The sequence below is a fragment of the Cheilinus undulatus genome, linkage group 14 (genome assembly GCF_018320785.1).
Source record: "Cheilinus undulatus linkage group 14, ASM1832078v1, whole genome shotgun sequence".
NCBI classification, from domain to species: Eukaryota; Metazoa; Chordata; class Actinopteri; order Labriformes; family Labridae; genus Cheilinus; species Cheilinus undulatus.
The window spans coordinates 26,231,046-26,245,652 of NC_054878.1; the positions used below are offsets into that span (position 1 = coordinate 26,231,046).

A 14,607-nucleotide genomic window follows, 5' to 3' on the forward strand; every position below is an offset into this window, starting at 1 on the left:
TTTCCATACCTATATTTTTATGGCTTATGTAATATTTCATGCTAACTTTTACATTAGCAAGAATCTAGCTAAGTCCAAACCTTTCACATTTGCTATTGTCCCTGGGGGTTCTTCTCTAGATATGATTGTTGGTGGAATTTCCAGTGAAGTAGGCTAACGCTAATTGAACAAAAATGTTGCTCCCAATGACTTACTAAAGTGGTTTAGGCCTACTGTTGACAGTGTTTTTTTAGAATGAAATAAATCCTAAATTCAGTGAGTGATGGTTCATTCTTTTTAAATCAGACATCCAGATAAATGTTTACTAAGTTGAAATTTAGACGTCCTATGTTTCAAAATGCCAGAGTTCTGGTACCTTTTGCTCTGTTTGTAGTCGTAGCCTATTAATATCTTTATATTTTTTTGATGTTTGCTAGATTGTAGCTACTGAACAAACCTTTGACATTAGCTAGAATTAAAGCTAATTTTAGGTTTCTTCCCATACTTTCCACATTTTCTAGAATTATAGCGCATGTTGTGTTTCTGGATTCACTTTAATTTTAGCTAGAATTCAGCTACTGAACAAACCTTTCACATTAGCTAGAATTAAAGCTAATGTTGGGCTTCTTCCAACACTTTTCATGTTAGCTACAGTTATAGCTGCTGTTGTGTTTCTAGATTTACTTTAATGTTAGCTAGAATGTAGCTAGTGAACAAACCTTTCTCATTAGCCAGAGTTAAAGCTAATGTTAGGCTTCTACCAACACCTTTCACATTTCCTATTATAGCACCTGTTGTGCTTTTAGATTTACTTTTAATGTTAGCTAGAATGTAGCTAGTGAACAAACCTTTCACATTAGCTACAGTTCAAGCTTATTCCAACACTTTTCAGTTGAGTTAGTTAGTTTGAACTGTGACTAATGACACATTGTTAGGAATTTTAAGATTTCAGTAAGATTTCATGCAGCAACAAATAGCTAGCAGCCACTTCCTGGCTAGTGTTGCCATTATTGAGTAGGTGGCTAACATTTGGTGTTGTCTTGCGGTGATGGATTCTATCAAGGAGCAAATTATTTACTTAAATTCTTCACTTGTTTTTGTGGCTATATTTAAGCTTACAGAGACCTGGTGCAACCAAATTCTGCTGTTTCATTAAGGAATAAAATTAGAAAGGCAATTTATTTTCAATTAAAATTAGTACATTTTAACACAATGCAATCTTACAAAAAATAATAGACATTTGATAGAGCATGCAGGTAGAAGTGACTTGCGGGTTATAGCATGTTGTCTTGTAAGTCATACTACTGAAAATGAATTTCATGGCTACAAACTGTGAATAGCAATATCAAACGCACTGAGGATAAAAAAGCATATCTTGCTGGATAAAAGCACTGAGTAAGACCATAAGACACATAATCCAAACCATTCAACTGGGAGACGCCCAATAAGCTTTTCACCAGAAGCACCCAATCTCATTATTTCAGAAATATCCTGAAGTTGAAAAATAAAAAAGTAAACTGATTAAAATGTGTATTCTGTGTTCAAATTCAATGTGAGTCATGCCTGTGCCACAATGACATTCCTAGCATTTTATGATCTTAACTTGGCATTTATTTATGTAATTCTGCTTCTCTATGGTGATACTTGGACTTCTAAAAAGGCGGGATAATTTAGTCCTTCAGTTATTTACAGTTAAAAGAGGTTACTGATGGTGTACATTCAGTATTGGCAAAAAACTTTTTTTAATCCCTAAAGCTGTGGAGATTTACAAATTTAATATCTAAAGGTAATGATGACAGCTTTAACACCATGAAAACCAGGAGGATATAGTTCTTGCTGTTTCCCGGGCCAGAGCTAAACGCCAAGATTTCTTTCAAATTGGATATAAAAGGACTGCGATGGAGCAACACGCTCTTGTGTTCCAGTACAATGATGAACTATGAGAGTAGGGTTTGATTTTTAGAAACCTGCAGAAGATTCAGAAATAACAGCCAGCTCTCCTGATCCTTTGATCAGACTGAGAGGACCTCTCTGATTCCTCTGGCAGAAAATAGAAATTACTTTGGCATAGGGGACGAAAGGGGTGAAGTGGTGGAGCCTGGCATCGTATGGTTTATGTAGCTATCTCAGCACATAAAGAACGATACTTAATGGAGTCACTGGCAGACGGACAGATGACATTTTCCTAGCTATTTCAAGAAATACTTTCTGCACTCTGTTGCCATGCACTTTGTTAATTCATTTTAGAATCACTTGAATAAAAATGTCCCCTCCATCCATTTCTTTGTTTTTGGTGACGCCTCCTGTATGTCTTTGTTAGGACTGTGCTCGTATATAACAAATATGAGTGGGCAGACAAAGCCTTGCCTAGTCTTTCATGCATCCTCACATGTTCAGTGTGGTTTCCAGTAAGGCACAAGTGGATTATTCCTTAGGGTGAAAAGCTAAAAGTCAATCATGGCAGAACAAAATGTCAACATTCGTCTCTTGAGTGAGGGCAGACTGACAGGCGGATGCAAGGCATATAAATTCATACTGGAAGAAGTGTAAACAAAAAGTAAGAGCCACATTCCTTGGTGTTAGCACAGGACTGCTGTCTTGTCTAGAACACTGTTCACTGTTGATTATGGAGTGTTTTTAGCTGAGAGGATCCTCTTCATCTGATGCAGATTTCAGAGCATTCGATACAACAAGAGATGAGCACAGACACATCTATTGCTTTCTAAGTTTGATGAATGTAAATATGTGAAAAAGAGATGTCTGCTGTGTCTAAACCTCAACATTAAGAAGAGTTTCTTATGCATGGTCCTCTGATACAATCATATATTTCAGTTCAGAGCAAGCTTTAGTCTTGTAAAGCTGTCTATCATGTAAAGACTCCTTTGCAGAGAGACTGGTGAAGCTATCACACACTAACTTTTATGTGACTTTTTAGCACACTGACTAAGAACAGAGATAGACGATTGATTTGTGTTTTAATCACTCGAGGTTTTCTGTCAATAATTTGAGCAAAATCCTCTAAATGGATGAGCATGGCTATCTTATCTTGATGCTTCAACAGTGAGCACAAAAGTGTTTGTGTTTTTAAGCTCTGAGTGTTATCAGATTGTTCCAGCCTGATAAGTAAATCTCAGGTTAGTGCTGCTACTCATTTTAGGTTTTCGATGATTGCGATCTCCCGCCGGTCAGCGTAGTCCGGGCTGAGGCCGTTAAGGTAAAGGCTCCCGTTCCTGGCCAGACCACCAGTGCCGGGACTGAGAGAGAGAGTCAGGCTGGTGTAAGCTTCTCTGTCCTCACACAGGTTGGCCGACAGCGTCCTCTTGCCAGGGGTCATTTCTTGATTGATGGACGCGTTAATGCCCAACTCGGACGACAGCTTGCGCTTGATGGATGCAGCGCGCTGGAACTTGTCATAGATGTCAACGCTGAGTCGCCGCCGGGTCTCTTTGAACTCAGCTGAGACGTTTGCTGTCCACTCAGCTGCGTGAGCTCGAAACTCCCCCACCTGGGGAGAGAAAAGCGAAGATTGATGCCTGCAGGTGTTAAGCACAGCTTGTTCACTCAAACATTTATGTCTGGTTAGCTTGTAAGCTAAAGATTCATGTTATGGAAGTAAGAGTTTATTTGCATGACAATATGAGACTGCTTAAGAAAAAGTCAAGAGTGTGCTGCAGACAACATCATATATGCAGTACAGAGCCTCAAACACAGGTATGCACCTTTAAATGATGAATCATGAAGAAATCTCATTACTTGTGCTGCCGTTTAACATGACTATGAAATTTCAGCCACAATATATGCAGGTTTATTCCCAGCCTCATGTTTAACTGAAGCCCTAAAGTCCACAACTCCTTCAATGTGACATTTTTCTTTGCTATGCAGATTAAAGGAACTGGAAATTAGACAGCCATTCCACAAAAGCCCAATGTCTACTTTTGAACATATTCTTTAATGTCTGATAGAATAGGTTAATAGAAATGACCATGTCGGTGTGAACACCACACCAATAATTAATGGAGTTCAGGCTTGCCAGCGTACATTAAATGCCACATCCATTAATGTGTTCAGGCTGCTGTTTGAATGTTCTTGCTTTGGGCTTTCTTTCATGACTTACCTGCTCTGCAGTTAACAGTGCACATTAAAGAATGATGTAACCTTCTGCTGTTCTTTGTCACTGAGTATTAATGCAGACGTGGAGACAGAATGTGGTGGGTGGAGATCGGAGAAACTAGGTGCAAAAGACCGAACTGAGGAAAAGTTTCTGGAACAGACAGCTGTATTTGGAGATCTGAAATGCCCACATGAACAAACAGGATCCTAAGGACATGCATGAAGGGGGTGCCTTGAACAGGTACCCTACACCTCAGTGGTGCTCTGTAAGTGAACTGGCACCTCTCCAGCTTCCAATTTCCATATTTTGATACGGATGAGCCCCCAATTCATGTTCTGCCCCATCTAGGGGTGGCCAAGACACGGCATGGAAAAGACCCACATCGCTCAAGTCCCAAAAAGCAACAAGACTAAAATGAAGACTTATTCACACCAAATGATTAATTTACATGCACATAGGAATCATTGGGTGAATCAAGTCGAAAAAACAAAAAGACGTCTGACAGAGAGAGATCACCAAACTAACCTAAAAACAAACAAACAATAAATTTATCTCTCCAACTAACAGAAACATGAGCAAACGAAGTCAAACAAACTGCAGATTCACTTCTCACTCCAGTTCTTGACACTTGGAAATACTGTAATAATTTTGTATATTCTTCTCCTGCTTTCTCCAGTTAAAGCTACAACCATTATTGAAGATTTTATACTGTAGCGAAGCAAATTATTTTGTTGTCATCTGTGTAACTTAGTGTTCTCAGTTTTCACCAGCTTGGCTAATTAAAGTTTCATTAGAAGCTCGACTGGCTGTTGGAAAATGCAGTCTATAAAGTATTAAGGATTTACAAGTTTGTCTCAACATTCCCAATTATCTTTAAACAAGTATCTTTGCAGGGGGATATTTTACAGATGTGACATATGCAGAAATCTTCCTACATTATCCACTCAATTTTTTTGGACTTTTCTTTCCCCCCTGTCCTCCAAGAGCACCCAACTTTTGTTTACTACTGAAGCACTTTAGTCACACTGAGCAACCAGTCAAACCCACCCTCCTTTGCACCTTATCCACTCAGTGTTGAGATTCACTCTAAGGTTTACTATAGGGGCCTCCAGCAATAAAAGAAAATGCCCCTAGGCTTCAGTAGACTATGTAGTGTACCTGTATGTTTATGGCCCCTGAGAGGTGAGGCAGAGAGCAGAGTGCACACATCATTGATCCTGTCTTTGTAATATATAAGGCCCATCTCTCCTTGCTGTTTTATAATTCATTTCACTCTGAGGTGTGCTTGTTGAAAGTGGACATCTGAGCGCATAACTTAAAATTTATGACGCGTACCCATATGTGGGCTCACATTTGACACACACACACTCTAGTACGTGATTTCTCCTCCCTCCTCTCACTTTCTCTGCCTGATCATCTTCACCCCCCTTCCTCCAAACCCCCAACCTCACACAGAAACATCCTCTCTCACTAATGTATTTCTCTGTAGAGCTCACAGCCTCTGCCGCTGCTCTCCTAATTAAGGCTGTGTGAGGATTCCCACTGCAGTCTAGTCTCCCTTTTTATGTTGAATGGAATAAAGAAATAAGACGTGCATGTGTCTGGTTTATGCTTTGGAGCGCGTGGTTGTGGAGGATGCACGGCTCTCTCAGTCCTTTTTAAATGAAAATAATGAGACTGCCAGAAGAGCAAGGTATATTATTACTCTACTGGAAGCACAACAAATATTTAATCCTACCCTTGTATGAGATGGTATTTTCTCCACAGAAAGGAGATTTATCACCTCAGATTCATGTGGAGTGAACTGAAAAACGCTGTGAGGTATTCCCCTGTCAGGATGAAGTGAGACGAATGTGATCACACCTCTGAACTTACTGAGTATGAATAGATGCACCAGCTCTAGTCTATAAATATGAGAGAAAACAGCCCGCAGATTATTTAAATGAAACACACACCTGCTCAAAATTAGACACAATAAAATCCACTGGTGAAGTTCACCATGCTACTATAAAGACCTCAGTATGCTTCAACCATTGTGCTAGCCACAGATAGCTTCTGTAAAAACAGAGGACAGTAGAGTTTTGGACCATATTATATACTTTATTGGATTTGGATCTATCTTTGAGTTTCTCCCCTTTCATTAATGGCACTGGAGGAGAATGAAAGTGTCTGTTGTTATCACAGTTTTAATGAATGAATACCTCTGATGTCCTAGATCAGGGATCTGTTCCTTCAAAGATACCAGCAGTTGTTCACAAAGTCAGCACCAAGAATCTGAAGACAACAGAAGCATCTTGAAGCGTTTTCTCACTCTATACAACCAAATCAGGGGTGGAAAGTAACTAATTACTTTACTTAGATTGCTGTAATTGAGTAGTTTATCTGGGTACCTGTACTTCTTTGAGTACATTTTGAAATCAATACTTTTACTTCTACTTAGGTAACCAAGTAACTGTACTTTTACTTGAGTACCATGATTTTTTCCCCCCTTGTTGACTACACTGCATTTAAAATCTAGGGGATGTGTTGGCAGAGTTTCCCATCATGCCCTTGGGTAGAATATTTGAATATGTTTTATACATGTGAAGTTGTGTTAAGATATTGCCTGTTATATGGTGATCCCTGCTGAGGCTCTTTTGTTCATTTTTTAAAGTGAATTACTGTTGTTTCTCTTGTTAGACACATTTGCACCATGAGTGAAGTTATCCATTGAGTTAGAGTTTCTGCCTGTGACTACATAGTGTGTATTCTTCATCACTATGCATTGTCTTGCAATGAGGCTGACTTTCTGCTTTGTTCTTGCCAGTGACCTATATCTGTCAATTCACAGTCAATTTTGCAGTGTATTTAACTTTATTATAGAGGTGTGACTTTACCTGAACAACATGGTTGGAGATCTATTCTCTTGTTGTTCCTACCAGTAAGTAAAGATCATATTTTACCAAACAACTCCTCAATATCTACTCAGTACTTCAAGTAAACTTTAAATTAAATACTTTTTACTTGTACTTGAGTAGATTTATAGACCTGTACTTCTACTTTGACTTGAGTAAATTTTAACCAGAGTAATTGTACTTTTACTTGAGTACAATAGTTGTGCACTTTTTCCACCACTGAACCAAATACTGAAATGTTACATCACCATGGAAAAATATGAATAAGTTATGAGCTTTCAACAAAAAATGTTATGCTAGATCCTGTCAAGAGTGATAAGACCTAAGTGAAGCCAATCAAGGCAGGAAAGATATAACCTCTGTCACCAGGCTGAGTCATTGATGCTGTATGGTAGCTGATCTAAAGTGAGACGCTGGGTGCCATAAGCAAGCCTGCTTAGCCATGGCAGGTAATAAAGAGGGTCTGTTTAACCAGGTTTTTGGGAGGGTGGGAATGCCAAGAAAAAATGTAGAAAAAATTTGCAGTTAAAGGTACAATGTGTAGAATTTGGCTGCATTTTGCCGAACAGAACCGGTGTACATGGGATATAATGTTTATATATCTATGTGAAGTATGTTAAAATAAGTGCACAATCATCCCCTTTAAACTTTCGTTTTCTTTTTACAAAATTAGAAAAAAGCTTTTTAAATTTACATTACCGCGGGTCACCCTCACGGAGGCTGACATAACGATGTTGTCTATGGCAACATTTTGGGGACAGAAAGATTTTTAAATACGAACCTGCCCGCCAGTCCTGAAAGCTACCTGGAAAGCAGGTGGAGAAGAAGACTGATCTATAATCTATAAAAATAATGGTTACAAAAATGAATGAATAAACCCTCACCTCGTCACTGCTGTAAATGATGTCCAGCTCATGATCCTTTTTGGTCTTCACAGGATCTCGTCGCTTAGTGATGTGAGGTTTTGGTAACAGATCGGCTCATTCTAAAATCTGAACGCTAGATGTCGCTAAAATGCCAAATTCTACACATTGTACCTTTAAGATAATTACAGCATGGAAACAGTTACACATTGGGAAACTGTTGTCAGTTAACTCAGTACCTCACTGCATCTACCATTCGCTGCGTTGGCCAAAACTTAATTTCTCAAATTTTTATAATTTTAACTGTTTTTCATAAATCAGTGCACCCTTTACATTTGTCAGTGGGTTTAACAGATTTTAAAGCAATAGAAAGCGTCAAAAAGGCGCTGACTATCATCATTCAGTGTTTGATCATCTGAAAACAAAAAGTGTCTTTTACTCCCTGGAAAGTGGTGGTTTTGGAGATAGGAGGTTTTGCCTTGTCTCCAGTGAAATGCAAGTTTAGACTCTACCATGAAAAGTGAAAGCCATAACATCATCCCAAAGCTCCACCGACTTCTCTGAGCCTGAGCTCATCTGCACTGTAAAAACCAATATAACAACCCATCGAAAAATAGGGAAGTAACAAGGTTCATGGCTTTTTTTTTAGTTGAAGGGCCCAATTTAATCATTCATGGTGGCATTTAGTTGACATAAAATGCTCATAACTGAAAATCCTGAGTTGGCAGGAAATTTTTCTAAAAGAAATTTATTTTTCAGTTGTCTCAACTAAAGTCATTAGACAACTATTTAAGTGTGACCAATACTTCAGAATTTCCTTACTCAATATTAATCAAGTTGGATTTGAAGTCCTCTGGCCAAAAGAGAAAAAAGGGCCATCCAGATTGTCACCAGCAAAACGTTCAAAAGCCAGCATCTCTGATGGCTGTGGGTGTATTAGCGCCCATAAACATGGGTAAGTAGTTGTGAAGGCACCGCTAACACTTAGAGGTACATGCCGAGTTTTGGAGCAAAACTTTTGGAGATCCCTCCATCAAGATTAAAGCCTTTTACAGGGGCGTACTAATTACTAAGACAATATTACTAAGACAATAATAGGCCACATTCTGCATGAGTTACAACAGCATGACATTGCTGTAAAAGAGAGCAGGTACTAGAATGGCCTGTATCTGTCTCCCATTGAAAATGAATGGCTCATTATGAAGCACGCAAGTAAGCAAGCAGTAATGGAAAATAATTCCACTTTCGAAACTTCAAAAGTGAATATTTTAAGTCCCCTGATGTATGCAGTGTTGTTGAAAGAAAAGCTGATGTGACACAGTTGTAAACATGCTCATGCCCCAACTTTTTGGCAAAATATTGCAGGCATCAAATTTCCAAAAAACAAAAAAATTCAGGAGTTTGAACACCAAATAACTTGTAATTGTGCGGTATTCAACTGAAAATAAGTTACAAAAAAGATGTGCAAATCACAATATTCTGTTTTTTTTTCTTTTTTAACAAATTACGCAACGTCCAAACTTTTTTGGAAAAGGGGTTTGGTACAGATTTTCTTTCTGAGCTTTTAAAGTAAACCAGACCTTGGGAATATGGATAGATGCAGGCATGTAGTTCATATCTGGCTTATTGAAAACTACTATTCATGGCCAATTTTTTTTTTTTAGTTTGACAGAAAAAAGTAATTTGGTTCATTAATAGGCACACCTTGTCTTTTGGGAGTCCTTGTCTTCTTATTTGTGAGACAAAATGTCATTACTGCTGGCTTGGCTTGTAAAAAGGTGGATTTTGGACTGAAATGTCTTAGAAAACAGAGTTAATCTAAAGAACTAGTTCCTGATCAATAAAAAACAAATTAAAAGTGTGAAAATGGGCTCCAGTAAGTGAGCATTAAGTTAATAGCAGATAACTCATGTCTGCTGACATCGTCTCACCATTTCTGTAAAAGCTCCACGGCAAAATTCAATTTTTTGTCTTTACCAGAGAGGTTTCATATTTCCTTATTATTTAGCCTCCACAGTGATAGATCTCAAGTCAGACACACTCCTACCTCCTCTTTAGTCTTTTTGGAGATGACACGGAACCAGTCTCCAATCATGCTCAGCACAGCAGCGAAGTACGCCAGGCCCACCAGAATCCAGAACCACACCACAGGCTTGTAGTAGTCCAGATAGACCGGACTCTCTGATCCAGCTGTGGAAGACAAAACACAGCAAGTGAGGTTACACAAATCAGATGTTCACACAACAGTAACACCAAACTTAAGTTGTTTCACATGTGCATAAAACTGTTGGAAAAGGTTCTTAAATTTTCAGAGAGCTGCATGTGTGAAAGCAAACAGCCAAAGAATGACACTGACCTTTTCCCTGACTCTTAGGTTCCTGTTGATCGCTGCTGAGAATCTGCCTGACTCCTGAACTTATCAGCCTCTCATCTGCTTATAGTTAAGTGTGCCCTGAATTCAAGAATGGCTCAACTTGAAATGCTATAATTCCCCCTTTTTCAATTGCCAATATTGCTGCTAATACTAGTAGAATGAATAATCTACATGGTTGTCCCAAACACACTGTTACCACTATTATGGACAACTGTGGCTTGCTGCTGAGGGCATCTACCAGCATCAGCCATCAATCTAAGAGCTACTCAACTTCAATTAATACATTAACCATCATCAGTCCACTCTTTTTCATTATCATATGAGCTGCTGATGATTCTGTTAGACATGGTTAATACCAAAAATTCTTCATATGGAGCTCAGCAAAAGTTCAAGCAGGAAGACTGTTTCTACTCATTCATTAGTCACCACTCGTTCATATCTCTACCTTCTTCCATTCTTTCTCTCTTCCTGCTCTGGTGATCAGCTGATTATGGGCATTCACTCTCTTTAGTACTAAGGTAATCAGACTCTGACACAACCTTTTTTGATTTCTCATCATGCACCTGTCCTGTTTCAAACCTGTCAACTTTTCTCCTGCAGTCAGCCTGTCGTGTCAGTGTGGATGCTGCAACCCTCCTCCACCCCAGACACCTCCATTCAGTTCAGTTTCTATTCCAGTAACCTGGCACACCAGATAGACTGTTTCATATATCTACTGCATGGATATATTTCACATTCATCTAGGAAAGCTCCCATAGAAAGCATTTAGGAAGGGCAGGACTTTTAAAAAATTCTTGGAAGGTGATTGGAGGAATGTTCTGTCCGTCACATCCATGACAGGCCAATCAGAGTGACAAGACTTAGTACTGATATAAAGGTAAAAACTGTCATCAAAGCATCAGACTATGTTGCTTCGTCTGCCATTTCTGCATTATCCTCTTATTAAATCCTGCCTCCTGAGATGCTCCCTCCCGACTGTCAGGGAAGTCTCCCCCTGTGAATGTATGTGAGTAGTCAGCTATTTGTATAATGTCCTGATAAGAAAAAAAAAGGCAATTGCGGTGAGAAAATATATCCCTTATAGCCCTAATATGTGGCAAAAAATCTTTTATGTGCCTTTATTTTAAAGGAAAAGTCTCCATTTTTTAGTCCTGTTAAATCTTTGTTCCAGCTTAGGTCCAAACTGCCCCATCTGTCATTTAAAATATTTCATTGTGATTAAGGTGTTATGGCATTTGGGTCGCAATTTGTCATTAAGTAGGTGATTGTACCACTGCTTTAGCGTGTCAGACCATAGGCATCAATGTCTTTATGATGCTTGATCTTATTTATGGCCGACCTTTGTTTGTTTTCTTACTGCACAAGGTTGCACGCTGTAGGATTTATATCCATCTCATACTTTCCTGACAACTGCTGGCAGTACCACACTCCCAACAAACATTTCAATCATATATCCTCTTCCTCTGCAGACATTAACTTAACTGTTTAAGTACTGCTCTAGCTCCTATCATGAGCCGTGTCTGTGGATGGATCCTGAATAAATAACCCATTATGATACAGCATAACCAGCATTTAGACAGCAGCATTTTAACTAAAAGCAGTACAGGCTGATTGGTTTACAGTAACTACTGAAGCCAGCACAGATGGCCTAATCTAATCTATAATCATTAGTTCTGCTCAGGGAAGTTTAATCTAGAAGCTAAGTGTTTGTGATTTTTGCCATCTGCCTCTCTTTTGTTGTCTGTCTGGCAGGTTAAATCAATGTAATGCCACCTGCTCTCCCACAGTAACACAAGCACAAACAGTTCTTCTTTTTGCCTCTTACGCTTTCTCTAGTATTCAAACTTACACTCTATGTGCAATTAACCATCGAGGTACTATAATATTTATCTTATAAGGATTTATATGACTTTGTCATCGAAATACCATGGCCTACATTAAAATCATGAAATAGTATCATCATGTTACACATCTCTTAGTGTAAGAATAGTTTGACTCTGTGGAAAAACAGCTTATTCTGTGTTTCCTAGGAGGTTTATACATGTATCACAATGCTCTTCTTTCTGTGTGGAAAATTTATCACTATCAACTAGTTATTTTAGCATACCATTAGGCCTACAGGTGACAATGAGGAAATCCTTGCCAAAAAAATGGGTAAAAAGATGAAAAAAACACCAAACAAACCCTTCACCTACATCTCCCTATTTCATTTTTAAAAACTATAAAATCAAAGATGGCCTCATGTTATGACTTCTTCCTGACTGTCGCAGTCACAGCAGGTCCTGCCAAAAAAGTGTCATTTTAAATGCACAGTGTGTAAATCCCACTGTGCTCTCAATCTAAACAGTCACTGAAGATGGTGAGAGGAGATTCACTACTCAGCTCCATTCAGAGGACTCCATGCAGTTAAAAAGGTGTATTTTCTCAGTTAACCCAGTTATTATTTGATGGATATATTTCACATAGTGATGGAGAAAAGCTGTTAAAAGTGTCCTTCATGATGAACAGTGCAAGTTTAGGCCACTTTAAACAGCTTTTCTCCCCCATTATGTGAAATTCATCTATGAAACCCAAACAATAGTTTACTGTATAGTAGTGTTGTAGTACTCGAGACCAGTCATTTTGAAGGTCTTGGTCTTGTCTCGAACTTGAGAGCATTTTTACTCGGTCTTGTCACAGTCCCGGACTGGCCAGACTCGGGATTTTGCATCAAGACCGGTCGAGACCAGCACTGATCTGCTATTCTTCAACTTCATTAATGTGATGATGAGAAACACTTGGTAAAACAACAAATAGCTTCAATTCATGTGTAATTTCACCTCCCCTTCCCGTGATGACTGCAGCCTTCCCAGTGTTGTGACTGAGGGACACACCTCCCTGAACACAAGCAGGAGTGAGAGGTGGGAGACGACAGGAGGACGAGACTGTGAGCTAGGAGAGCCCGAGACGGTTGTATTCTTCATGTGCTCAGATAAAAACTAAAAAGTGCTCCCAAACTTTACAACAAGTCCTGTTTGTTAAAAATATTAACCCAGTATAGAAATCAGTGCCAGAATCAACAGGATTGAAGTTAATTTAGCGAACTTTACGAACTGAAAGACGGAAAATATGGTGCCTTCAGGTAACTCCAGTAAATTAGATGACTGTATCCTATATAGTATGATACGTTCAATGTCCCATAAAATATAGAAAAATTTAGTTTTGACAGGACACATCAATAAATGCAGCTTTGAATGTAAGGAAACTGTATTTGAGTGATATAGAATAGATGTTACAGACTGAATAATGACATTTTAGTTCAAACACAACTCAGTTCTTATTACTTCTATTGTACTTATTTATCCACATTTTGTCTTTACCCCAATCTATAGAAAAGTATCGTCAGTAGTATCAATAATGACACAGATCAATAAGGAGTATCAATAACAGTATCAGTTTCAGTAAATTAACAATCCCCATCCCTCATCATTATGAGACCACACCGTACACGTTTTGGTCACAAAATGCTGCAGTCTCTTGTGTTTCTTAAAAACAACCAAGCTCTTCTTTAAATCTTCATTTCCCATTAAAAGAAATAGGACTTCTGGGGACATGTTCTGTGGTCTTTTACAATCATACCTCTGTTTGTTTGCTCATGATGGTGAGCTTGGATTTCTGAGTGTTTTTTTTTACTGTTTTTTTCTAGGCTGGGCATATGATATTATTTTCAGTTGAACTGTTCCTGATTATTTAATGTTGTAATTTTTGCAGGTCATAAAATCAACTAGCCATGTAATGACTAGTGACCTACCAAGTTCTTTAATTACAGATTCTGGCCCCCTGTCTGATAAGACAGCCATTTTAAATTGTTTTAATGACCATTTTATTTCTGCTGGCTCCTTGTTTGAGTCTTTACACCCTGAGCTGACTAAAGCTGATCCAGCCAGTGTAAACTCACCCTTGTTCTTGACATCTGCAAGTGGTGGCACAACCTGTCCCTTTGAGTTTACTGCTGTGACTGCCTCTGAGGTTCAGAGTGCTCTGAAGAGACTGGATACAGGTAAAGCAGCTGGCCCTGATAATGTAGATCCTTTCTTTTTAAAATTGGCTGCAGATTTTATTGCTGAGCCTCTGGCACATATTTTTAACCTGAGTTTTACCAGTAATAAAATCCCTAAAGTTTGGAAGTCTGCATTCGTTCTCCCCCTGTTGAAAGGGGGTGAACCTACTAATGTAAATAACTACAGACCAATTTCTAAATTATGTATTTTAGCTAAAGTGTTTGAAAGGATCGTCAGTGATCAATTAAAGGATTTTTTAGAGTCAAATAATATTTTGTCATTGTTTCAATCAGGTTTTAGAAAACAGCATAGCACTGTTACAGCTGGTCTCAAAGTTTTAAATGAT

At 38.6% G+C, this 14,607-nt stretch overlaps 1 protein-coding gene across 1 annotated transcript in view; it reads right to left on the reverse strand.

Annotated features, from left to right (window-relative positions):
• Positions 1-3,127: 3,127 nt before the first annotated feature.
• Positions 3,128-14,607, reverse strand: part of LOC121521722 (potassium channel subfamily K member 2-like) — a 59,031-nt gene continuing 47,551 nt past the window's right edge. The window contains exons 6-7 of the mRNA XM_041805868.1: positions 9,895-10,037; positions 3,128-3,484 (exon numbers count right to left, since the gene is read on the reverse strand). Of these exons, the coding sequence (XP_041661802.1) occupies positions 3,128-3,484; positions 9,895-10,037 (500 nt within the window). The remainder of the gene's footprint in view (positions 3,485-9,894; positions 10,038-14,607) is intronic.